General features: G+C 46.0%; 9 protein-coding genes across 9 annotated transcripts; 3 read left to right on the forward strand and 6 right to left on the reverse strand.

The window, feature by feature from the left end:
* Positions 1–2318: 2318 nt before the first annotated feature.
* Positions 2319–4235, reverse strand: JR316_0010466 (Major facilitator superfamily domain-containing protein 1; the record flags this gene model as incomplete). The annotated part of the gene is made up of 7 exons (XM_047896134.1): positions 2319–2756; positions 2816–2889; positions 2945–3116; positions 3184–3277; positions 3337–3913; positions 3972–4090; positions 4150–4235. The coding sequence occupies 7 exons, from the start codon at positions 4233–4235 to the stop codon at positions 2319–2321; spliced, it is 1560 nt and encodes a 519-aa protein (XP_047744179.1).
* A 1516-nt stretch (positions 4236–5751) lies between these two features.
* JR316_0010467 (uncharacterized protein) lies at positions 5752–6511 on the forward strand (the record flags this gene model as incomplete). Its single annotated transcript, XM_047896135.1, has 3 exons — positions 5752–5810; positions 5872–6043; positions 6095–6511. 3 exons carry the CDS (start codon positions 5752–5754, stop codon positions 6509–6511), a joined length of 648 nt encoding a protein of 215 aa, XP_047744180.1.
* A 766-nt stretch (positions 6512–7277) lies between these two features.
* On the reverse strand, positions 7278–7795 carry JR316_0010468 (Fruiting body protein SC1; the record flags this gene model as incomplete). The annotated part of the gene is made up of 4 exons (XM_047896136.1): positions 7278–7324; positions 7379–7416; positions 7480–7618; positions 7678–7795. The coding sequence occupies 4 exons, from the start codon at positions 7793–7795 to the stop codon at positions 7278–7280; spliced, it is 342 nt and encodes a 113-aa protein (XP_047744181.1).
* Positions 7796–9613: 1818 nt separating this feature from the next.
* JR316_0010469 (putative mitochondrial 2-oxodicarboxylate carrier) lies at positions 9614–10869 on the reverse strand (the record flags this gene model as incomplete). Its single annotated transcript, XM_047896137.1, has 9 exons — positions 9614–9856; positions 9911–9917; positions 9970–10046; positions 10100–10169; positions 10225–10335; positions 10388–10441; positions 10633–10681; positions 10729–10748; positions 10799–10869. The coding sequence occupies 9 exons, from the start codon at positions 10867–10869 to the stop codon at positions 9614–9616; spliced, it is 702 nt and encodes a 233-aa protein (XP_047744182.1).
* Positions 10870–11375: 506 nt separating this feature from the next.
* Positions 11376–11883, forward strand: JR316_0010470 (Signal recognition particle 9 kDa protein; the record flags this gene model as incomplete). The annotated part of the gene is made up of 3 exons (XM_047896138.1): positions 11376–11447; positions 11509–11577; positions 11632–11883. 3 exons carry the CDS (start codon positions 11376–11378, stop codon positions 11881–11883), a joined length of 393 nt encoding a protein of 130 aa, XP_047744183.1.
* Positions 11884–16236: 4353 nt separating this feature from the next.
* Positions 16237–18145, reverse strand: JR316_0010471 (uncharacterized protein; the record flags this gene model as incomplete). Its single annotated transcript, XM_047896139.1, has 4 exons — positions 16237–16906; positions 17003–17357; positions 17404–17872; positions 18032–18145. 4 exons carry the CDS (start codon positions 18143–18145, stop codon positions 16237–16239), a joined length of 1608 nt encoding a protein of 535 aa, XP_047744184.1.
* A 3155-nt stretch (positions 18146–21300) lies between these two features.
* On the reverse strand, positions 21301–22426 carry JR316_0010472 (uncharacterized protein; the record flags this gene model as incomplete). Its single annotated transcript, XM_047896140.1, has 3 exons — positions 21301–21451; positions 21506–22169; positions 22219–22426. The coding sequence occupies 3 exons, from the start codon at positions 22424–22426 to the stop codon at positions 21301–21303; spliced, it is 1023 nt and encodes a 340-aa protein (XP_047744185.1).
* Positions 22427–23712: 1286 nt separating this feature from the next.
* Positions 23713–24478, reverse strand: JR316_0010473 (uncharacterized protein; the record flags this gene model as incomplete). The annotated part of the gene is made up of 3 exons (XM_047896141.1): positions 23713–23901; positions 23965–24403; positions 24459–24478. The coding sequence occupies 3 exons, from the start codon at positions 24476–24478 to the stop codon at positions 23713–23715; spliced, it is 648 nt and encodes a 215-aa protein (XP_047744186.1).
* A 903-nt stretch (positions 24479–25381) lies between these two features.
* On the forward strand, positions 25382–25645 carry JR316_0010474 (uncharacterized protein; the record flags this gene model as incomplete). The annotated part of the gene is made up of 1 exon (XM_047896142.1): positions 25382–25645. One exon carries the CDS (start codon positions 25382–25384, stop codon positions 25643–25645), a length of 264 nt encoding a protein of 87 aa, XP_047744187.1.
* Between the last annotated feature and the right edge of the window lie 234 nt (positions 25646–25879).

Genomic DNA, 25879 nt, shown 5'->3' on the forward strand with positions numbered 1-25879 from the left:
TATCATATGCGTTGTAAAGTTCACTCTTAACCCACTTTTGTGATAATGAAGCCTTGATGTCAATCCGACGCTCACTCCATGCTTTCTTCAGTTTATACATCCTTTCCTATTTGTCGAGACTTGTATGGTCACTTGTCATCCAAACATTGCAAGCTCCCGTAGTCAGTGTCTCATCTGTATCCTCTAGCTGCTATTCTGTCTTCAACCGGTGTACTCGTCCTTAACTTTACCTTTGAACGAAATTTAGGCACTGTTTTAACCCCGGATATTCGAATTAGAGCCGCAAGAACGGGAAGACAGGCATTCGTAAATCAACTTCAAGTTTCAAGCACCGCATCGATAGCTCCTGGCACCCCGGTTGCATCACCTTTGTTTGACTACTACAGCTGTTGATGGACATCACTTGGGCATCCGACACCATAATCTAAACAATCTCAAACGCCGGAGGAAACGGTCCATAGAATCAGCCTATTAATCATCACTGATCAGCAGTCGGGCTTCTTTATCACGACGAGGATCATCTATAACCTTTGGTCTTTTCTTGAACTCAGGACATTCCTCTATGAGCGGTATTAATTCAACCACTCCTCAGGATCAGCGAATTGGTCTGGCTGCTTTGAATGCATACATTTCAGGAATCAAACCACAGCTCTACGTATTGATGATTTGTGCGGTCTGGCTAGGTGTTTCTCTGCCACTGATGGTGATCCTGTTCTACACGTCGTCCAAATCGCTACGCCGATCAGGTATCTTCATTAGCAACTTGGTGGGAATATGCTTGAGCGTCACAATGGGTCTCTTGTATCTCTCAATCCAGGCAAGTTTCATTCACCTGTGCAAGACCAAGAACGTGAATTATATATTTTCCATTTCGAAATTTTTGACGACAGATGACGGCCATTTTAAAGCCTTTTGATCTGCTTAACCGCGCAGAAGTGCTGGCCTATACATTTATTGCAGCATCGCTCGGCATCTACGTCGATTGTATTCTATTCTTTCGTGTGTTGGTCGTTTATCCTCGCCATGCGACACCCGAACGTTTGTGGAGCTGTATCATTACCCTCCTAGTCACTGTCAAAATTGCTCGGCTCATCAATTTTTGTATCCTCTTTACCCATATTTTTCAAGGAAGCAAAGCAATATCCAGCAATGCGGATTACATTCCAATGGTCAAAAGCTTGCCGGGAGAAATTATTGAATGGTCTCTCCAGCTAGTAGATAACGCGTATGATACCTCTTCCAGACTGAAAATCGTTTCATTAACTTAACTTTTACATCTTTTTAGACTTTGTTCTGCCCTTTTTCTGTGGAAAATCAACGAAGGGAGTGTGTATTCCCTACAGCTTTTTCGTGGAAGATTCAAAAGTAAGAGATGCCCATTGCCTATCGCATACTTCCCGTTACTCGCATCATTCTGATACTGGACGTAATTCAGATAATCAATATCGAAATCCACTTGGCACATTATTCTGGATTGCCACCACCAACTTCGTTTTTCCGTGTCTGTTCGACATTATTGTGATTGTGCTCTTCTTCAAAGATCCACATCCCAGTCATTATTTCATCATGATGATATCCAACGTCAACGTTCAGATAATTGGGGTACTTTTTGCCACGATTTGGAAGGCAACAAAAAATGGAAGCTGCATCACGGATATCACATTCGAGGCTCCCAAATCGAATATTCGTTTTGCTCACTCGGAAACAGCGATAAGCAAGGATCAAGCAAGACCTCAATAAGGACCATGGCGTATTTTATTTTGCAAAAAACCTCGTTTATTCTCATATTGTGGTGAACGATATGGTTACCTTTGTACAGATAAATCCAATCAATCTACTATGCACTGTAGCTTCAAATCCACTCCCCTAAAATTGTCCTGACTATCTTCCATAATTGGGGTGTATGCCTGAGCGCTTCTTGTGTTGAAGCGTAGTCAAAACCATGGCCACCTGCTCTTGTACCTGCATGTGGTACACTTGACATCCGATTTTTCAATAGGTAGGAGTCAAGAAGTTTAGCTGCGGTTTTGAATCGGGAATTAGCAGGGTGGTGACTTAAATATTAGCAGTGTCGGGAACTCACGTAAGACAAACGGATTGGTACGATTCAGTGCTCGTGCATTAAGTGCCTGATAGTCTAGCTTTCTTTCATAGGAGCGGCCGACTATCATCGTAGACGCATAAGGAACTGCATATTTCGGCGTACATATGGCCTAATTTGTCAAGATTTCTACTGCTGTGTACCTTGGTGTACAAATTGTAATGTGCGTTATTGTCATGTCGTTCAGGTATAAGTTGTACAATTAGTGTTAAATAAGCTATGTTTTAGCAGACCAAAACTCAATCCCTGCAGAAGTCATAAATAGTAACCATGTCCCAGCAATTAGAAGGGCCGATGTAACGAAGAACACCTTCCCTCTCGCCCTCTCGGCAGGAGACACGATCATATCGTGAGAACGCTTTGGGCGTCGTGAATCTAGAGGCTGCAGCTCCTGCGAGACTTCCAATGAGTTTGGCTCCACGTTGTCGTCCTCAGGTAATGCCTCGTACTGCTCGTACTGGGGAAGCTGCTCCACCAGCAGCTGTTGGCGGAATTGATCGAATTTCATCATTGAGAAGACGCCGATCATCTGGATGATATTAAGAGTGAGGAATGCGTTGATCACCTTCTGGATACTGGCCGACGATGTGCGGGACTTGGAATCTAAGGCAAGGCCAGCAAGCGTTTGCATGATCGTTGACCCAGAAGACTCGATCTGTGTGTTGATGTGTTAGCTGTTGTGTGTGGTTTCTCAATGAAAGTTTCCGTGCTCACACTCTTATGGGCACCAAGAGCAGTTGATACATATTGAAGGGGGACCAAATGAGGGACGATGATGACGAGAAGAACTAGAAAGTTACTTCAGTTATGTGCTGGATGAAGTTACGCAAGTCATGAACTAACGCGGTGAGAAGCCAATTCCAAGTCCGAATGACAGCATAGCAGGAAGAGGCGTACCCGTGGAAGTTGGAGGGAGTGCAAGCCAGGCATAACACGCCAGTGTAAGGACAGAGGAGAGAAGCAGGAGGCGGTGGACGATAGAGCGCTTTTTTACCCGGTCTGTTATGTATCCACACTTTCAGAAGTCCCGGGAGGAGTTCAAGTAAGGATATGATTGTTGATTAAGAGAAGGTGATGCTCACGATAGGATATAAGAATGCACTTCCCGCCAGTAGAAATGATGATTGCTCGGCTGCCTTGCCCTCAGATAGGCCGTAACGGTGTTCAATAATGTTTCTTGATCGTTATGTCTTCAGTTTTTATAACCTTTCTGGGACACGGGCAGCGACACTCACGGAGCAAGATGGGGAAACGGGGTCCAGATGAATCCGCAGAATATGTTGATACCAATATATAGCCAGAATATATCCCCCATGCTTAGCAGATCTCTGAGTTGTACCTTCCTCTTTGAGGTCACGTCATGCAATGCCTCTTGCTCTGAGAGTCGTCCCGAATTGTCTGCTTCAGCGCCGATTTCCCCAGCAATCCACTTTTCATACCACAAGTACAATAGGTTAACGGTGAAAGAGAACCCTGCCAAGAATGTTGAGGCAAAGAATGGTGCGTGTGGGCTCCATTGGGAAAGAGGAAAAGAGACGCGTGCCGATATGAATGATGCACTTTTGCCTGCTACCAGCCCAAGTGCAAGGGATAGCCCTAGCCCATGATCTTTAAAATAACGTACAATGATGGTTTCTTGCACGACAGCGAGCGGGGAGATTCCCAATCCAAAGATAAACATCCCGAATACCATGGTCTTCACGGACCCGGAGAGTTCACCAAGCAACAGAATAAGCTGACCGGTGAGGATGATGGACGTTGCTATAATGCTACTAAGGGAAGTCCCAAGTCTTGCTGCGAACAGACCGCCAACTTTGGAAGCAAAAGCTGGTGGTGAGCGGGTAATCTTCTATATAAGCCGCCAACGAACCTAAGGGTGTCCATGTGCTGTTGAGCGCGAATGCTGCAATCAATAGCCCAAATTGGCCATTAGTAGTTCCCTTCTCCCTAGAGAGCTGTGATTTCAGAGGACCAAGTGTATTCTGCCCACTGAAAGGAATAAGAACAGTTAGCTCCATGAAGTCCTTACTGAATCAGTAGACACTTACAAATGACTTCCAATACTCAACGAACACGCACACACCAATGCCAAACCTCTCAGCAGAGCAACTCTTCTAGAGCTGGGGGAAACCATAGCCTCAACGTGTAGTTAAGCCCTACGGTTCCTCCCTTGATGTATCGGTGGCCAGTGGTACGTTGCCCCAGACAGCAAAATCTGTCATGAAGGGGCGAAGAAACGAACAGGAGACTAATTTGATCGTGGTCGGAACTTCCGCCCATCCTGTGCTCATGCCGGGGCTCGAGGCTTCCCGCAACATGCATGCCGTGATAGATTAAACCCTGAAAGGACCAAATGTAAGTAACATGGTGGGAAAGGACTTGAAAAAGGTACTACCTCTAGCGTAAGTCTGCTGGCTGATCGTGGGAAGGTTTTTATGACCCGATTCCGGCATCTCGCCTTGATGATTGACCAAGATTGGGTATTTCTGCGTACATTGATACGTTCCACTCAGGTGAATGGTACTACTAAGATTAGCTGAAGGTAAAACTTAAGAAGACTCTCCAGTATCACAACGACTATATGCAGGCATATTCAGTTAAAAACCGTCCTCCCACGTCAGTGACTCCACCATACTACCTGTTATCTGTTTTGGTACTTTAGAAGCTGAGGCCCGATCTCTAAGTAGATTAGTTTGACCAATAGTGATCTATTCCTATCACCTTTTGACCAGAAGCAATGGGAGTAAACCATTATTTGCATGGCGCAATATTGGAGCATCAGGTCTTTTGCCAAACATAGATCCACGTTGAACACGGTATTTTCACCCAATACTTCTAAAAAAACACATTTTCTCCTAATCTAATGCCACCTGTCTCCAGATAGAATATAAATAATCATTGAATTCTGACAAGTTTGGATCTGCCTGAACTTGAAACAACGTCAAAACCCCTTCGCGGGAGTCCGGTATAGCTAGTATATCCTGCCGAGAAAATCATACTACACTGAGTAGCTTCTGTAGAAAAAAGTCTCTGTATGAGGTTGCATCTTTTAAGCCACTTCTCTACCAAATCATCAGTCATCTTGTTGTCAATGTAATATATAATTAATTATTGGGAATTGAATCTCTTAAGCGCCCGATCGATAATACTCATATGCAAATGAACGCATTGCATTTGAAGAGCTTCATCCGATCATTTCGTCGATGGTCTGTGTCAAGATGGTTTTAACCAACCATTGCGGTTGCATGTATCATTTAATCCAGGTTCAGTAAAATTTATTTCGAGACCCAATTCATCCTTTGACTATTAGTGTTCGATCGTGTATACAAGTTCCACTTTTTCAGGCAGTTATCTGATTTTCTCTGACTGTTGTGATCGTTGATAACGTCGTTTGAGATTGACAGGATTTTGTGCTAAAATAGTTCCCGAAGTATTAAAATAGGTTCAGGCTATTCTTACCTGTGCTGCATTGCCTTGCGGAGGGGGTAAAACCATATAAAATATACAGTGTAAGGTTGCTCTGTCACCTCAAATCAGACGCCCCGTTATCAAGTTTAGGAGGGTACATTATGGCTCACATTCTGGTCAGCAATTCCACTTCTGTCAACACAGCGAATCTTCCAGTTCCCGATCAAAAAATAGCGTTCTTAATGGTCACAGCTATGTGCTCTGGGATGAGCATAATTACATGCGGGTTTGTGATCATAACGTAGGTTGCTCATAGTATCTGCATCCCATTTAAGGTGGATCATTTCTGTCATTCCCTATAGCCAAGGACCATCTCTGAAACTTACGTTCGACCGCGAGCGACAACGTTTCCTAGCTTTCGTCAGTTTATTGGCGGCTATTTTCGGCCTATTTGGGAATGGATTTCAGCTTAGCGACCACCCAAAATCTGCCGGGGAGTCAACTGCTTCTTTCTTTTTCAATTGGCTGGTCCAGGTAATAAACTTCCAAAGTTCGTTAAAGCATATTTTAATCTTCTTTATCCAGCTTGGGTTTGCTGGGATTGCACATAATAGCATCATCAGGCTTCTTACTGCCCGCGCAAAGTCCCCTGCTCCCGATTTGATAAAGCGCACTTCCAGGCTATGTTGTATCTTCTATCTCCTCACTTTGCCTGTGATGGCGCCTACCTTTATATCCCTGATTCATCCTGCGCGCTCATCTGTCAAGGTCGTTGCACGGGATATGAACATTACCTACGTCTGCGTCGTCGAAGCTCTGGCAACAGTTGCTGATGTTACCTTGCTGTGGAGATTCACAAATAACAAGGAGCATGGACACGAGACTCGAAAGAAAATGATTCAAGACATGTGGATTGTTTACGCCTTTATTTGGTTCACAATCGGTGCCGATATCTTTGCAAAGGCCAGTGAATTTTTTACAACGTACAAGTCATGCAGTTGATCAGACGTCCGTACGCATGTGCAGATTTTTCGCAATAAGACCGGTGACCTTGTATCGGATCTAGCAATCACGAACTTGACCCTGACGTTACGTGCAGTGGCTGCACTAATGTATGGATCGACGCTGAGAAATGCCCAAGAAATATATTCCTACCATTCGGGAGCTTTCGGTCATTCCCTTTCAAGAGCTCTGCCTACCGGTAATCCCTCAAGGAAGCATGTCATGGATCATTCGCAAACTTTTATTGCTGATGGGTCAGAGAGAAATAGAGGAATCAACATGAATCATATCACCATAAGCAAAGAAACACACTCGGATCATGACGGTGAGGTTTTCAACGCCACTGCCAAGGTATATGATGGAGCGTGATGTATGATGTATATAAAACCAGAATTACCTATTTCTTATCTTGTATTACAAAGAGTGCTTTAGTAGCAGTATAATCGAGAAAATCAAGAATACTTAAATTTGTTTATAACGACTGGGCGTAGGCCTTGGCGGAGTCATGAAGAAGTTTTCACTCAAAGCGTAGTGTGTGCCAATGGGTCGTGGGAGATGTCACGAGCGTTGTGGGAGTGCGTCTTCCTGAGTCGGGGGTAAATCATATTAGATAGTGTGTCCAACACAGTCAGGATGCAATATACAATGTATGATGCTCGGAAACCATGACACGTTGGACTCTCAAAAACGACTTCGAGATATATCTTAAACGTTCAATCCCACGACATCCCATGAAGAGTGCTACTAGTACTACTAACGCATAACTTTACAAGTTGAGGTTAATGGGAGTGCACCCAAGAGAAACAAGTCCGTCTATATCAACTAGGTCAGCACCTGTATTTCAGATAATTGGATATCTGAACTCACTGAAGCTGTTGTCGGTGCAGCAGACAGGCTGAGTATTGCTGAGAAATGAATGATAATGAATTAGATACAATATTAACACATGAATTAAAAACCAAGATTACCAGGAGTTTCCAACAACACCAACAACGGAGATGGGGCTGCAGTTGATGCCAACAAGGGCCGTAACATCACCGAGGACAATTCCGAGAGGGCCCAGGAGGGAAGTGGCACCACTACTATTAGCAGCTTGAACGCTGTTGCCTGCATTCATTGCGAGAGATTTTAATGGGGTACACAATTAAAAGACCCTGAATACGTACAGCATTGTAGCTCTCCTGTATTGCATTGACCGGTAGGTTCGTTTCTGGGAACCGGGTTGGCAGCTGCAAGGCTGGCCAACGACAGAGCAGAGATGATGACTCGGACGTTGATTTGCATGATGAGTATTATGCTTAAACGCTGTAAAGTGCTCAATGCAAGGAGTTTGAGTGAAGAAAAGTCGCTTCAAATGCCAACCTTTTATACGGTTTCTGAGGTCACTCACGTAGGAAGATTCGATGGACGGGATACGACCGACCACATCGCCATCAAAATCTTATACAACATGCACGCATCGTATAGTGCATTGAAGAAGGTGGGGCGTCAGTCAATGAAAGTGGAGTTCGGGTGATCGAAAAACGGCAAAAATTGGACCTGTCGGGTAAAGAGCCAAAATTTATATCTCAGATCAGGCGGCTGCACTCATGAAAGAGTATCGTAGCTCATTGAGGGGGGAACCTCTCCAAATTAAAATGTCCATGATTATCATGGCTGTTAGGCAATAGTCATCACCGTTTGATAAAACACCATTAGACAACATACGCTGGCTGTATGGTCTTAATTCCCAAGGCAATCTTGACCTCAGCTAAAATTTTTTTGTCCCAGGTCTGTCGATAATGAAATCATGTTCAATGATGGTGTTCATATCTATGACGCACCATGGTTGCACACAACAAACTGGCACTGGAAGCGGCTATAACGAGGGATATTATTTCCCAGTACAATGCGTCAGGTTATCGATTCGTCGTTATAAAAACAAGTTCCGTCATGCATTCGACCATTATTTAGGATGCGGGGTTGCCTGATTTAAATGAAATACCTCATAATTACTGGATAGGCATCCACAAATCTCTATACGTCCATATTACTTGTACTAGCCTTTTCGGTACTGAGAGATTATGCATGAAGAGCGGTGCTTGGAAGGAGATAACCTACTAGAAGCACTTTGTAAGAGGGGGATGAACACTACTATAGCAAGTGCAGCGGTGGCAAATATGAAGCGAATACTTGTTACCTTCCTCATTCCTCAAGGCTCACGGCTACATGTTCTTCCTGGTGTGATACAAAGCATGGGCAACTCCAACGTCTTCATTGACGGCCGAGCCTCATCGACATAGAGTTTAATCAATCACCATGCCTAATAGTCAGTTAAAAACGAGGATGGACCTATTTTTGTCACATTTATTTTTAGACAACTAACCTCAGTCGCTGGTTACAAGTATCTGTCTAGATTTTGAGATATTATCAATTCAGGTTTAAAGAGACATAAAGTCGAACTAGTGATTTTTGCTTCATCATATGTCGGTGTGTTGGGTTTCTTCATCACGAAGGATGTGTTTTAAGCGGAGCGGACATCTCTCGCTACCGCGGCGACTGGGTCGAAAGTCCACTAACACTTACCTTCGTTAACTATGATGTATAAAATTTTCATGATAAGCTATCGTTTGATCATGCAAGATGACGGAAGGATTGTGTTGATAATGCGGGTCGATGGTAAGAAGCGAATTACGGGTTGTTAAGCTTTAAGTCCCGGTGAAAAGAAACATTCGCCTTGCCATTTTACATGCACATGGTACGAACGGGGTAGCCACCCGTCTACCATTGTAAGGTAGAAGATATCAGCCTGCATAATAGATATGGAATCGTTGTACTTTTTACCAAATCGCTTGCCGAGAACCAAAGACGTGGAAGAACATCAATAAAATAGAAGTGCCGCAATGAATGTAATCTGCAAAAAATACACCTTAAATAAATAAAAGTCTATGATCATGCGATATCAGAAATGCAGCAACAACATGCTGCCACGAGGAGAGCGACCAGGGTAAGTCCTCATGGAGCTTTGACAGACTCAAAAATGATGTTATATGGATGCCCAAAAACCATCCAGTGCAGTTTTAAATGTATGGAGGACCAAGTGCTAGAATGCAGATGGTAAGATCACTGAATATGAGAGGTAAAAAATTTCACTCTACCGGTCCTAAAGATACCCAACGTAAACTCTACAACAAGGAGTAGAACGCCACCTCCTGGGGCGAGCCGAAGAACCTTGGGTATAAATCCTTTGTACAAAGCTCCCAGTCCTTCCTCGCGGGCAATTGTAGCTAAAGCAGGGTATGTCCAGTTATATTTTGGCACAACGCCGGGTATCTTTTCAGTTCCTTGAATGCGAGATTTGACGACCTAAAGGCTTAGGATAAGTATATGTCAGTGTACAATTGTATGACATTGTCCTACATCGAATCTATTTAATGTGATTAGTGGATATAAATAGGAAAACGGTTGAATGGACATACGGGGTATTGAGCACGGTTCCGGCGAAGCCACCAATTGCACCGGAGATGAAGTTGTTGAGGAGTTCAGCCTTTTGAGTCTGTAGGAACAAGTTACAGTCTAGGTCACGAGTTTGGATGGCACTAGGCCTACCTGAGGCTTGGGAAGGAGTGATTTGATTTGATAGATAGATCCGAAGTATCCTCCGTTCCAGTAGACGTGCCTTCGATTAAGCACTTAACGGGGGTTGCATGGGTTTTGATGTTCTGACGTCATACCTCCAGAAGGTTGATTCCATTCCAACATATAGGCCAAGTAATCCGTTCTTCTGGACGACTTGCTTCACAACATCAATAGGTCCTTTGTAGGTGCTTTTCTTGTCCTGAAGTCTGCAGATATCATCAGAAAGACCTCAGTAAATCGAGAAGTCGAAATACACACTTGATTTTTACGAGTTCGAAAGGTACGACGACGAAACTTTCCTGTGAAGGCATGCTTTAGTAAAAGTGAGTGACATAGGTTTTCTTCTTACAGTAGCTCCCGCACTGCAACCAGTCAGGATAGATATGCTTTGGGTCATCTTAGATTCGCCAGACAGACCCAGAAAGGTCTTTCCCCAGAAATCATTGGCAGCGCTATAATTAGGGGGTCAGATCGCCGTGACTTCATAATAGTTCAGGACTCACAATTTCACAGCACGCTTAGGTGCCTCCAACATCAAGGGAGGCACGAGTCCTAGGGGGCTTGAGGTTTCGTCGTGGCTTGAGAGGAAGAATTCTCACCTCGGTAAAGGCGACCTGCACTGTGGGGATGGATGAGCGTAGAAAGACGAAATTGAGGAGGAAAACGCACCCTTCTTCCCTGATGATATTCCTGAATGTCCCTACAAGACCAGCTGAGGTTTTACCAGTATCAAGCTGCATTCGGGTTTTGACCTAGCACACAATACACGGTTCATGCCTGGGAAGAATTCGATGCATTTCGTTGGACATACGACATCTATCGCGAACTTCAGATGCGGAAATGGGGCCAGATTCAACTTTAAAGCTCACCAAGAGGATAGAAAGTCAAAATTTCTGAAATTCCAGCAATCGCTCCTGCCGCAAAGTTGGCAGCGAAGGGTAGAGCTATAATCACGATGTTATCGCGCGACGCGCCTCTTCAGCAGATATGTCGGGGAGCTTACGTTTGGGTTTGCGTTCAGTGGTCATTACAGCAAGTTTTACAAGAGAAATAGATCCAAAAGCGAGCAGAAGGAGGAACAATTCAAGGGAGAGTGAAGGTGAGGAAATAAACGGGCGGTGGTAAGTACTCGAACGGCGGACGGAGCTATAGACGGCTTTATCGGCCAGTCACAGTACCGTGACGAATTCTAAACTGTGTGCCGCATGCGTGACGACAATGAGCTCGACGTCAACGTCGATGAGCTATGGTGTACATCCACTCCTGGCAAGAGTTCCAGGATGCTGCGGAATCCCTGTACCTGAAGGCACCTAATACTGTCAGTCTGCCTTTTGGTTGTGCCGTTCTTCCCTAACGGGATTCCCTCCCACCCTCTGCAGACTCGTTACTCTGTAAAGTGGAAATCGTCTGAAGGCAAACTGGTGCTGAAGATCACAGACAACACGACAGTACGTCGACATCTAACCAAGAGATTGTTTCTTTGGCTGATCCATATCGATCAGTGTATTAAGTTCAAGACCAATTCGTCTATTTTCCTCAATCGATTCGAGTCGCTCAATCTATCCATCATGCAGAAAATGCAGAATCAACAGCGTCGCGAGGAAACACCAGCTGCTGCTCCCACCAGCGACGTGCATCCAGCAGCCGAAAATGATCGTGCTAGCCCTGTTCCTGCTCAAATATCAAATGCGATTCCTGTTCAGGTCCCGGCGACTGGTGGGGTAAAAAAGAAAAAGCCCAAAAAGAAGAAATAGAGCTGATACGTGAGATTTATTGCAATGATGTGTTGATAATTGGTGAAGGTTGTGCTGAGTTGGACGTTGGACATCCAATGGTGCGCCTGCTGCTCTTTTTTTCCAGCATTATCGCTCACCTCACTCGTTTTACTCAGGCACCTTGCTCTAAATATACAGTATTATCTGCTTCAATGGTATTTCCTCGTTCACGTACGTGTGTACTCAAAACCAAAAACACAAAAAAGCGCATATATGAAGTTGGATCAACTCTGAATTTATCTTCCCCTGGGGTAGGAATACCTACCGCTCGTCAATCCGTCTCAGATTTATTTACACGCTGTCAAACGACACGCACCTTGTTCTGCCAATGGAGTCCACGGAGTTGTGTCACAGTCTACCTTGAAAGCTACATAAAAATAATGCTGCTGGTCATGATACGCAATATAATTGACACTTAGCCCTCACTCGGCCTCACACTCGCCAACCGACTTTTCTAGCCTTAAAAACCTTTGGTGAGAACCCACAAGGTCAAGGGTTTCGAAAATTATTGATTGAATTCCTCCAAGGCTTGTACAGACTCATCCGGATACCCCGACGTGATTTAACAGTTCCGGTAAGAGGATGCTATAGTACGACCCATGGGGTATGACCAAATGCAAGTCTAGAGCTTACGTCGAAGAATTTCTACCCAAATGCGTACGACTCATGTGCATGGGAGGTATCAATAAGCAACGAAATCTTCAAAGTATTCCCTCCTTATTCCTCTTTCGCTAAATATGTAACCCAGGCCCGAACCCGCGTGAACTCATGGAACTCAAATCAAGGCATGTTTTATCGCTCATGCCTTAGAATGCTGTTTCTGCATGGAATAGACGGCCTGCAATGCTTATACGCAGTTAAGCTTGCTGTGTACGTTCTTCGTTTAGATCTTTCTGCCAAGAAACCTCCCAGAACAACCATATGTTCTTTGAACGTCGCCGGCGGAAAGCATTCAAAAGATTCTCAATTCAAAACTTTATCCAATTTACCAAACGAAACGTCTCACATTTACTCATCTGCTCCATACGAACTTTGGGAACCCACGGTTAAGGCTCACAATGATTTGTGCCCTGTTTGCACGTTCCGATCACTTTCTTTCTTTCTTTTTTCACTTAACCGCTTCCCATGGAACTACCTTTAGGACATGCCGAAACTGTTGCGTTTTTCTTGGCGTTCACCGATGTTGAGGCCATAAATATCTCTACGACAATGACACTCAGTCTCCCTCGGCATTTACGATGCCGACAGGTTCCTTCATGCTCGGTTGACGTATGGTCATCTCATGGATGAAAACATTATGATGGCTATGAGAGTCGAGCTGCGGATGCTTGATAGCGCCACGAGAATGAATTGAACTTTCTTTGAAAAATCCATTACTGATTAACTCAATACACCAGCGCTGATATCTTTGTTTCTCAATGTCGGATATTTCGGATGTGAGTGCCCACAAGAACCAAACATATCATGTCTATTTTGCAGAACCTAACTCAAGCTTTCTTTATCAAAGACGGCAGGGCATTTTAAGAGATCAGGTGGAGATTCCATCGTACTACCTCAGGAACCAGGATCGACTGCCTGTAGGAATTCTTTGAGAAGTGACTTGGCAAGATAAACTACTGTGTCAATATCCTGTCTTTTTTGCTCGGCGTACAGGCTCAGCAACTGATCTGCTGAGGCCGGCTATGATTTCAGAAGCGCTCACACTTTGGACGCCGAAAAAAATTGAAAATCCATAAAAGTTATGGTGCAGAATTGTCTTGCTCAATTCCCCTTCACTTGGTCGTTGTTCTGCTCCGAATCTATATCTCGTCCCATGTCATGTCATCAAGCTTCATCCAGACGTCGGAAGCATACAGCATTACTCAGGATAAATGGAACCCTGATGAAACGATAAATTAGTCCAGATATCTGATAATCACCACATATCTGTGTGCTTTGAGGTCCATTCGGATCCAAACTAACCGCATAGAGAAGATCCAACATACTAACATTGCAGCTTCCAGGAGACTATAACTTTTTGAAGAGCTGGTGTAACAGGTGCTCGAGCAGTTGGATCCCGTACAGGATGGAATCCGAACGGTTCCATCCATCATTTCTACGGGCATCATCTCCTTGTCAATAACCACAAATATCTGACAGTTTCTCTGGTCCCGGGACAAGGATTGAAAGCAATATTTTACCATCCATCCTTTCCGAAATTCTCAACTCATTCAGTAACTAAGGTACTACAATGTTGAGTGTACGAATTTTATTTCTCGGCCAATTGATCCTTAAAAGTATGAGTCAGTCATGGATACTGACGAAGCTATAGCAGCTTCAACGTGCCATTTATCTTTTAGACCGAGCACATGTTTTCGTAGGAACTGTAGAAGATCTCAAGGTGGAGCCTACAAATAACTGTTGGCAATGATTATCACTGCCCCGCATGTCTGGCTGTCATGATCTTTCAACATTGCTGTATGCAAAATATGCTAATCCCTTTACTCTTCTGATGGTACACATTGCAATGCATGCGCGTTGTCCTCTTCTCTGCTCATATGCAACTTTTCGCGTTTCACGTGGAATAAAAGACAGCGTTGTGAACGCGAATGTTCGAAGGTTCGATCCATTCTATTTTTAGCATCAACCGACGTCGAAAAACAAAAATAAATGCCGCTTCGCCGACTTCCCAACCTTCCGACTGCGCTCTTCCGGTAATAACAATGCCGGGGTACTACTTGTGCAACGACGTAACGTACACTTCGACGATGGAAAAGTTGAAGATTTTTCTGTGATCGAGGCAAGCTGCGGATGCCTCGACAGGACAACATTTTCTCGATACCCCCATTGATTATTTACGCAACGTTGTGACCTCGTTCGAAACAGGCGTTGATTTTTCCTGAGATGGAAGTGCATCAATCTCGTCCTCGATAACCGGATTGGTGAGCACTCACAAGAATATACATTTCAAGCTTATTTCTCAAAGCGCAGCTCAGGAACAGTTTTTTTGCCTTTATCCTCCTGCCTTTATGGCATAGCTGCGGACTGCATCTGATTCTGGGCATTTCGCTCCTTCTTACGTATTGTGGACGACTACACCCGGACGATCTGCCACTTGGCAAAAGCAGTGATGTGTTGAGCGTACTGAAAATTCTAACACGTCCGTCGCCTTTCTCTTCAAGGCGCAGTCGTCGGAATGGACTTCAAGCGTCCGACATAGCAATGGCCCTAATAATAAAGGCGCCAAGTGTGTTGGCAGGGGATGACGGGTATGTTCATCGTTAATCGGCAGGAGCGTTACTGGCAATAGTGTTGGGCTCTCATCCCCCTGCTGAAAGACAGCTTTCAAGATAAAATTCTTGGAAAATTTGTCCCAGCCTCCCAGATGGCTCGTCAGGCACACACGCACAAGCGTCGCGCGAGCTCGGTATTTCTCTTGGAATGCGGGGTAAATTCAACGTTAAATATCGTGGATGGCTCCACTTCTCCAACAACTAGGTACTTTCATTATACTGATTCGCGCGAGTTTGCAAGGCACAGATACTGTAATTAGAGTTGAGAAAATGGTGGTTTTGTTCAGATGGGGACGGAAAGCTGGTAGATATGTATTACAATTTACATTGTAATCAAGCAGAACAACGACACTTGGTCTTGACACTCCCATGGCCATGGTCAAAACAGGAGCGCAAAGCAAGAAATTCACGCGCAGGTTCCGGTGCTTTGCAAAGTTAAACAGTCCGCTCAATTGGATTTTGGAAGGTCAAAGTACAAACAGAGTCATTGATTCCCATAATTCTGTAAATTTAGGAAATTATCATTCCCATTCGCTTTTGAGGTATTACTATTGCGGTGCGCGTATTGGGGTAAGAATAGGTTTTTTGTTGGTTAAATGGGTGTATGTGCTGCCGAACACCGCGCAATTGCTTTGTGACGATATCCAATTGCGGCAGAAGAGATCATGCGTGTTTCCTGTGGGTTTTTACTGACTTTTGAGGACAACTTTGACCCCGCAGTGCGGAACTTACTGTACAGCATGGGAGATACTTGCAAGTTTGTGAGACTCTGGAGTATGGATGCTTGTCAAGTGTTTCTGACCATATCATGATGTTGACTGTGTAATGTACGTAGCGTGCAGTAATAGTAATACATAATACTTAGCAGTATCAATCTAGAGATGACATGAAGTACATGATCCTCGAGGGCCCAATGCGTTATGCATTTCATTTTGAAAGAGTTCCGATTTGAAACGGCTGAATGATCGAAAGAGCAGAGTTTAGTATCATGGACAATTTTTGAATTTTTATGGAATAAAATTACATGAAGTACGGGCATTAGGCGAAAGAACCCGTGAAGTTAATCTGAATCACTGTCCACGGGGTTACCATCCAAGTCATAAGCGGATCTACTCGACGCCCGTGATATTGGTCTAGGAATAATAGCTGGTGTAGACTGGAGCAAAGGCACACGTTCAGGCGGTGGAGCAGAATTAGAACGGGTGGTACCCACGGCATCCAAGGGATGAGAAGGTGGTGCAACACCAAATATTGGAGGCGGCATAGCGCCAGGGGGCAGGTTCGGGGGTGGAGAGGATACGGCAACGGGGAAAGGTGGAGGCGGAGGCATTAGCACCACTTCCTCTTCTGGAGGCGGCGGTATTGATGGTGGGATGTCCGCATATGAGCGTGTAGTGCGGGTGCCATTTAGATACGGACTTGACGTGAGCGACGAAAGCAATGTCGAGTTGTTGGCGTCGGTCGCTAGTGCAACAGTGTACGTTGGAGGCTCTGAAGGAATGACGGTGTCTGGGAAGAATCTCGGTACAAACGGAGCGGGCCCCGCCATGGGAGGTGAATCGTCGGATCCATTGGTGTGGAGTGACTCGCTATCCAGACGATCCCTGGCTGCAGCAAGGCGCCTTCTTCGAATGATACTTATGGCCAAGCCGAGGGAGAAGATGGCAAGGATTCCAACACTTCCTCCTACAGCACCGGCGAAGGTAGCAACGTTTCGGTTCTTCTCACTTCTACAAAGGTGAAGAAGAAGTGATCAGAGTTCTGTGATAGAAAATGCCGCAAGAAGGCGCGCAAATCGCCGACAACGGTACGAATTCGATACTTACCGATCAACGGTCGGGCTTGGCGTAGTCTCAGCTAATGGTGTCGGTGACCCGGTATCAGTGGGGGTACTACTTGAGGCTTCGGTAGTGTATACGAGATAGTCAAAAATGAATGTTGAGTTCTCGCCGACATGCACAACAAGTTGATGAGGCGAATCCTCTAGGCCCGTTTTTGAAAACACAGTAGCGTTCGCAAACGAACCAGAAGAACCGTCAGCGTCTGCGGAACCAGCATGTCGGAAGTCCCCAGCTGCCTCCCCGTCTAGCACAAACGAAAGATTCATGTTAGTGGGAGCGCCGTTGGGCATCTGCGAGACGAATCCTCTCGGTTGAAGGGCGAAGAGAGAAATTGCAGATCCTGGAAGATCGTTAGAATGAAGCACACAGAGCAGAGAAGTACTTACCAGTGAAATTGAATGAAAGTGTAATATTCATTCCATCGTCGTCAGGATCGCTTCTGGAAATGAAACGAAGACGAGGAACTCCACGACGAGTATTCCCAGATTTTTTCTTCTCTGTTGAGGATTTCTTGGACTTGTTTGTTGAATCGTTATCGTCATCATCATCATCGTTCTCCTGATCATCATCGTCGTCATCGCCATCGTTTCCTGGGTCTCCTTTGCCGTCAGTGGGAGGGTGTGTTGATGCTGGTTGGGCGGCCAATTGGGGGTCAGAAGGTTGAGGTAATGTAGGAGATGAGTGTGCCGTTGCTGACGGCGAAAGGGAAGTACTTGATTGGACGTCATCGGCGTCGAATACATGAACAGCTTCGTGGTACGACAGCATCCCTCCCGGATTCAGACATGTTGAACATGATTGTGAATTGGAAAACCAGAACTTTTGAGGCTGGTAAACTATGGAGGGATCTGTATCCTGTACCACCACGTCTGCCGCCGTTACAGAGTAGTGTGTTTGCAACCAGCAAGACAATATGATAGTGAGGCGTAAAAGGGTCGTGCGCAGGTTAACATGATGATTTCTAATCCAACTTCAGCGTCAACAACTACTGCCACAGAATTCTTCATGACTCACGACATAACGACGAGCAACTGAATTGTCGTAAACCTCAGTCACAAACCAGTAAAGTCCAGGGGATGAATAGACAAAAGGTAGGAGGGGAGGAGGGGCGTGAGAGGGGCTCAACATTTGGACCTAGCAGTTAATCTAGTTAAAGGGAGATCGCCCGAAATGCATTTGCCCACGAGTTAGATTTATCCGGTCCAGGTATCGCAGTAGTCTCGGGAAACAGATGAGAACTAGAGCCCGGGTGTTCGTGGAAGTTTGCACCTAAACGGCCATCGCAGATTGCCGGACACCACACCTTGGCCTTGGTATCCAACAGGATTCCCAGCTCTATGTTATATTCCTCCAGAGGCGGCGCAGCCAATCTGGATGACAAGTAACTAGTTGGGATCAAGGAGGTTGGAACATTCAACTGAAGGATGACTGTAAGTGCCAAGGCAAGATTTGTTTTCAGAATTACAACACAGGCCGCGTGACTTATTTGTAACAGAATCTTATCGTCACCAGGCAATCTAATCAATGACTCTCTTGAACGCAGTGGTCAATGTCGTCCTGCGTTTGTCTCTTCGATAACAACCATCACCACTACGCCAGGTACCTCCGAAACAATGGCTCTTCGACGGTACACAAAACAGGTGGATGGTACTATCCCCGTGCAAGCACTTCTCTATAATGACGAAGAGCTGTTGGCAAGTCAAGATGGTGTTGGGATATACGATGGGTAAGTAATATGCGAATCGGTGGGTCTGTCACAGGGTCTCTTCCATACTAAAGTATTTCCACCTTTATTCATTGCATAAGTTCCCAGAAAGCACCGGATCATCAGCTTGGGACGGTACATGTAACCAGCCACCGACTGTTCTTTCTAAATGCACACAAAGCACGGGCAAAGTCGTTTGAAATGCCTCTGTCGTCCATTGTGCAGACAGAGTACTATGCAGGACTTTTCAAGTCATCAGCCAAGATCACCTGTCATCTTTCTGGAAATCCCGTTGGTTTGGGTTCAAATGAAGACGGAGCACATGCAGCCCAGTTTGACAGTTGGGAATGTGAAGTGTGCGCATATCGTAATCCACCTGGCTTCAGTCCAACTGCTGCACGCATTTGTGATCTATGTGGTGTTCCTCGCACGACGGTTCCGACTCCCATTACTTCGGTGTCGTCACATCACCATTCTACTTCTCTCCCGACGTCCGCTTTATCCTCGTCTACATCCTTACCTTCGGGGTCGCGTTCAGCTTCCTCGCATGGAACAAAGCTAGCATCCATTGCATGCCCCGCATGCACCTTCCTCAACCACCCATCCTTACTTTCATGTGAAATATGCGACACTGATCTTCCTCGACTCAGCACGGAACTTAAGTCGGCGCCTTCTTCTCGACCTCTCACACCCGACTCAGATGATGATGACGCTACACCATCAAAGTCGATCAAGATTAGTTTTCGCAAAGGAGGAGACAAACCCCTTTACGCAGTGCTAAAGCGTGCCTTGAAAACCAAATCCTGGGAGGTGGGTCCATTTATTTATGAACCATGACAGGAAAAGGGCGTACTTATTCCATGTTCTCGCCTTATACATCAGCAGAACGGCACGGAGTCCCTGATAAACGCGAACGGTACTGATGCCGACCATCGAAATGCTACTGGAAGGTCAGGAATATGTGAGTGGTGCCTTGTTCTTTTTATATAACAGAGCATTCCTGTGAACGTTAAACTTTTTTTGATTTCATCGTTTCGAAAAGCTGGTATTCTCAGGACGGTGGAAACTTCTGCTAAAGGACGAGAAACGCACATGAAGGATGCCTTACAGGATCTGGAAGCTTTCATGGTGAAAGCGAAAGACATGGTAAAACTGGCTGCGGAGCTCAATGAAAAACTTACAGCAATTTCGGCCACGAACGGAAAGGACACTGGTGTGATGTCAACGTCCGGGGTAGCAGAGCCTGAGGAGGCGACGTTCATTCGGTCTTCGCTTTCTCAGCTGGGACTCAAAATGGAAAATACTCCTGTGACGCTCGATATGATGAAAGACGAGCGAAGATGGATTGACGAGCTTGCCCGCGAGCTTGCACGAGTTTTACAGGGCTCATCATCTAGTACAGACCAAGCACGCGGTATGATGAAAGACCGCGGAATCATTGCTCTCGACGAGGTATGGGGAGGCTGGAATCGTGCGAGAGGCGTAGGTGAGCGACTCGCTCATCGTATATTTATAGGCTATTCGCTAAGATATGACGGGTTCCCCTAATTCACTAAGCTCTCATCCCACCCTCGACACTCCTCCAAGTGGTGCCTCACCTTCCCGCGAATACCAACCCCACCATTTGCCACCGTACATTTTCCTCGGGACTCAATGTTCTGCACACCCCGCCGTACTCGCAAGCTGCCTTTGGGGCGAGGCTCTCGAGTTTCCTTATGATGGCCGGGCCGAAGACTACAGTGGAAATAGCCACGGCCGAAGACCTGACCGTTGCTCTGGTTTCTGAGATGATAGACGACGTGGAGAAAGATGGAGGTGTTGTACGAGATGACAGCACTGCTGCTATTACGGGCGGCGGAAGTGGGACTGGTGCAGAGGTGAGATGGTGGGGAAATGTATTCCAAGGGTATATTTGGGACGGTCAAGAATAATAGAGTTTACATGGGTATTCACACCCCGCATTTGTGTTTTGTGGAGAGCTATGATTTTTTTGACCAGCGCAATCGATCCCAGGACCTACAAAACAAGTTCTTAGGCAGATACTGGTTTCCTCTTGGTAGTATCTGCAACCGCTTCATATTTTCCAAAGTTTTTGGTCTGGGATAGAGACGGAACATACCTCACCGAATTTATCGGGTGAATAGACATTTGAAAAGAAGCTATGGTTTCTATTGGTTGCGATCGATTAGCTTCTCACTCACTTCTTTTTCCTATAGAGACATTTCCCCAAAGTTTGATTCTGACATGAGTGGTCGGCAATAATACTGACTTTAACGCGCATCTTCAATTGGCTGCAATGGTATGTCGGAAAACCTATCAGCGGAGACTTGTTTGTGCGGTAACGGTAATACGAAATCCACTTTGATGCGAATTCATTCCTCAATAGCCGTATGACATCGAAAACCGGTTACTGTCATATGGAGCCTGTTTAACTACCAATTAGAATTGATCAATAGATCGACAAATGGCCACTGGTGACTTGGGATGGAGTCCACATGTCCAATCAGGCCTTCCGCGTCCCAATTCGATGGATAAATCTCGCATTTTGTGATTGGATATTCATGGAATTTTGAGTGGACTACGCGACTGAGCCACGAGGGGATAAAAGAGACCTTGATTCACGTCTATCGAGATCGATAGGAAGTCCTGCATTCTTCCATGCTTCATATCCTCCAATGATATCGGTCGCGTTCAGCATTCCCAATTGCTGGAGAGAATAGGCTGCAAGGCTGATGACATTATGAGCCATTGCATCATGCTTCAGACATTCAATCGTTAATTACCTCGAAGTATACCCTTCCTGGCAGAACACGATGATTCGAAGGTCGTATCTGTCCGCAATGGCGAGGTGGGATGCACACCTCGGATCAAATCTCCATTCCAAAACGTTTCTCTCGATGATGAGGGAGCCGTGGATACCCCCTTCGAGCTCGCGTTGCGCCTGGGGTCGAATGTCAACCAGAAACGTGGGGGCTCCCACCTGCGTTTCTCGCAACTCATCATACGCCTGTGCAGCACTGACGCGTTGGAGCTTTGCACGTGCTAGGGAGAGGGTTTCGTCGATCCCGCGCGAGCCTGGGGGCGGGGTCAGCGGGTCCATCGGGCTTCGCGCGGCTTTGCGCACGACGTCCCACAAGGCTTCTTCATCGTAAGGAGACACGCCCAGGTCCATGACGTTAGCAATCCATCGGTCGTCCTCGTCGTTCGCGGCTACTATCCTGCCGATGAACTTGGAGCTCGCGAGGAGGACTGCGCGCTGGACGTACTCCTGAGAAGAGCCTGAGATGATCAACGTGCTGGGAACGGACACTGCAGACTGCGCAATGGTCGCGACGACAAACAGATGGTTGCTTAGAGTTAGTTGGTGTTTTACATGGTCTGCAACCATTCTTAGGAAGTTCTCGTCTCCGCTTTTCGACATGACCATCCTAACACCGATTCTCACGCCTGGAACGAGGAAGATTAGTATCTCGTTCATTGAATGCTAATATCTCACCATCGAAAACTTGGAATTTGGTGACTGTTTGGACGGCTATCTCTCGGGATACCTGCTCGCGGACATCAGCCAATGTACGACGTGGTAATGGACCACTGGGAACGAGAGCAGCCTGGTCGATTACAGATGCAGGAGTTGTAGAGTCGCTTTTGTTACTGTAATGTGCCACAGAGTCTCGTGGAGAGATCTCTGGCTCAAAGCCTATCATGACTCTTTATGATGGATTCAGTTTAACACTTGTTTATAGAACAAGCTCTTTTGGAATTCAACGAAATATTGAAAGAGAGGGTTAGATATTGGAATTTTGTACCGCGCACCTAAACCGGCTGACTTGATGCGCTTACATAAAATTTGGCTGTCCGTTAATTGCCATGTGACCGGTAGTATTACGTAAGTAAATAGCTCCTCACAGACGGTACATGGCATCACGGCATCACGGCGATAAGCGAACCCCAGACGAACTTCGTGCATGGACACGCGTCCAAGAAAAAGTACGAAACAAAAAGGACTACACACTCGATCCAGGATAATAGTTACAAGCTACAACGCTTAATTCTGTCCTGAGGTTTGATTTTCTGATCCGAGAATTATAGTGAGCATATTTGGACTCTCTGAGGAAGGAAATCTAATTAAAATATAACAGTAAAAGAAGCATGGGGGTCCGGTATGGTGTCAACTCACTATTTTGAGTCATTTAACCCTCGCCTCATAGCTAACCCCTGCAATCATGACGATACAGAAGCGGGCCAACATGTTAACAGGTTGCCACGGTCAAATTAATAGCCTACTGCTTGTGAACGTCAGCTGGTCCTGCAGGTTGGATATATGACTATCGAAATAAAAATACTTGCATTCCGAAAATGCAGACCTAGGAATGACTTGGGCATCCTCTATATTCCGGGAAAGGCAAATAAAAAAGACTGTAACAGGAAAAGAAGCCATGGCTTCGGTCTGCTATTTACTCCCTACTCTGAGTCATTTAACTCCCACCTCCCGGTTAACTCCCGAAATCATGACACCACGGAAGCGGGCCATGTACACAAACATAAACCCAGTATACATCACCTAACTATCCGATATTACCGACGACCGTCGAACTCATGGCTTACTGAACTTGACCACTGCCTGGTCTTTCAGGATAAAATGCTAAATAGGAAAAAGAGTACTTGGATTCCGGAAATGAGGAGCGAATGACTTCTAGATCTTCTGCATTCCGAGAAAGGAAAATAACACAGATTGTAGAAGGAAAAGAAGCCTTGTGGTCGGGTCTGGTATTTACACCCTATCTTGAGTCATATAACTCGCAACTCCTGGTGAACGTCCGAAATTATGGTGCCACAGAAGTGGGCCATATCCACAAACACAAGCCCGGTATGCATCACAGAAATTATCCAAGACTATGGGTCGAAGCCGTAGCTTGCTACGTGTCACACCAGCTGGTCCTGTGAACCGAATAAAAAAACGTGTATCTTCGGGAAGTGCGAGCCTACGTATTCAAAGCGCGGCCTTGTCATCTTCAGCTTGTGGTACGGCCACTGTCTGTGAGCTGGATCCCGGGGGTGCTTGTTCAGTATTTTCATTCTCCTGAGGTTTGGCCTTTGTTTCGTCATCTTTCTGAGATCCACCTGCTGTATTCTGAGCAGCTCCGTCTTTCAACCATTGTACAAGTTTTACGTTATCACGCTAAACATACGAAAAGATGTTTAGAATTGGTTATCGAAGATGATACTAGTGCATTCTTCTCACCATCCGTTGACGGTGGAACAACCAGACAGGCGGCCGCGGAAGTCCTAAATACGTCTGGATGAAATAAATGCGCTTCGCCTCCTCGGGATGCTTCAAATGTTTCATTCTGGAGTTATCCGCGACCAGGAATACCGGAACTTCCACGTCCCCAATGGCAATATCTGCATACTCACACTTGTAGTAGAATAGACAATCCATCATGTCCGAACATGCGGTAGACGCTTTATCCCAGTCCGACTTACCGACCTCCAGTTCGTTTTTCTCTGCAAAACGTATGAAGTCGGACCACCGAAGTGGGAATCCAAGCACCCTGTAGGACACTTTGCCATTGGGAACCCATCGAGGTGGAAACGGTGGGAGGGTCCATCCCTCTGGAGGTTCTTTGAACTCTGCAGGATGCACAGGCCATTCTTCCATATCTGTGGCGCCTTCATACCATCTTCTCCGTCGTTAGTTAGCTTAATGAGAGAATTTGAAGAAAGAGAATGACTAACGGGACAGTTTTCTTTACCATTTGTCACAACCTGTAGCGTGTTGGGTAAGGGCAAGTGTACTCGCTGTCAAGGTCATTCAATTCAATTCAACTTAAATAGTGGCACGTGAAATATTTCACACGACACTGACTCATTGTTAATTGAATCACGATGAAGATGAGGAAGAGGAAGACAACAAAGGCGCTGATCAGGGTAAGGAGAAGGAGCAGGGAGAGGCAGAGCAGGGAGAGGAGGCGAAGCAAGGAAAGGAAGGAGAGGGGAAGGACGGAGAGGAGGACAAGGACGAGGAGTGAGAGGTCGAAGACGAGGGTGAGGAGAGAGAGGAGGATCACCAAAATGGCGCAAACAATATGCAAGAAGCCTTACGACTATTCTACAGCAGTCCTGGAGATGAGTTAGTTGGCCCCATTACCGGTAACATATCCAACGCCATACCACGCAAAGAATGGAGAAAACCACTGTTGCTAGGTTATCTCGATGGCATTGTCCCCGAAAATGCAGCCAGACAAGCAGCTCCAAAGGCAAAGAAAAAAGACGTTGGGGCAAATACGGCGTCTCACGAAATGCCTGACTCGCAAGAAAGTGTTGCAACGCATGATTAGCATCATGTATGGCGTCAAGTAAATTTCATTTCATCTACCCAAGAACACCGTTCAAGCATCCTCAGATCATGAGGTGTAGCTTTCTCCAATTTGAAGAAGATCACTATCACGAAATAGACAAAGTTAGTTATGCGATATGGAATAGGTAGCGTACATACCACGTTGGCTACCGAATCAGAAACTGTATTATTACATGAACCAATTACAAAGAAATGTGTGCACCCATATTTGAGTCCTTTGCAAAAAGTCTCCGTGGAGGCATCGTGTAATTTTGGTTTGGGCAGGGCGGGTGGACTTGCCCATGACGGTAGGAAGACGACAATGCGGAGCTCTTCGCCTTACTTAGTGCGCCAGAACGGAGGCAGGCGTTACGAGCTCGCGATTGGGAACTCAGCGTCGTGGTCGCGGTCGCGGTCAGCGCGTGGGGCGACGGACAGGTGGGATGTACCCATGCATCAGCTCTCGCTGCGGTCCGTGCGCATTATCGCACTCACTGAGAGGCGTAACATCATCGTCGACTTCAAGCGCTACGCGCTGCGCACCAAGAAGATTAATGGCGCGTTGGTCAACTACAACGTCTGGTGAGCAGAATCCGCACTCCGCATTGAAATGAGCACTGAGGACGTGTGTTCAACAGGAATGGAGCACCATCCCACAAAGCACGCACACGCCCACGCCCACCCGTCCACCTATGCGACCACACCCGCACCACCAGGCCGCGACGAGCCATTTCCATTTCCCCGGCGTGCATGGCACGAAAAATACTCCTATACTTACCCAGCGGTTCGAATTCCTGTCAATATTGCAGGCGCTCAAATG

Source organism: Psilocybe cubensis, chromosome 10 (genome assembly GCF_017499595.1).
Source record: "Psilocybe cubensis strain MGC-MH-2018 chromosome 10, whole genome shotgun sequence".
Classification (NCBI taxonomy): Eukaryota; Fungi; Basidiomycota; class Agaricomycetes; order Agaricales; family Agrocybaceae; genus Psilocybe; species Psilocybe cubensis.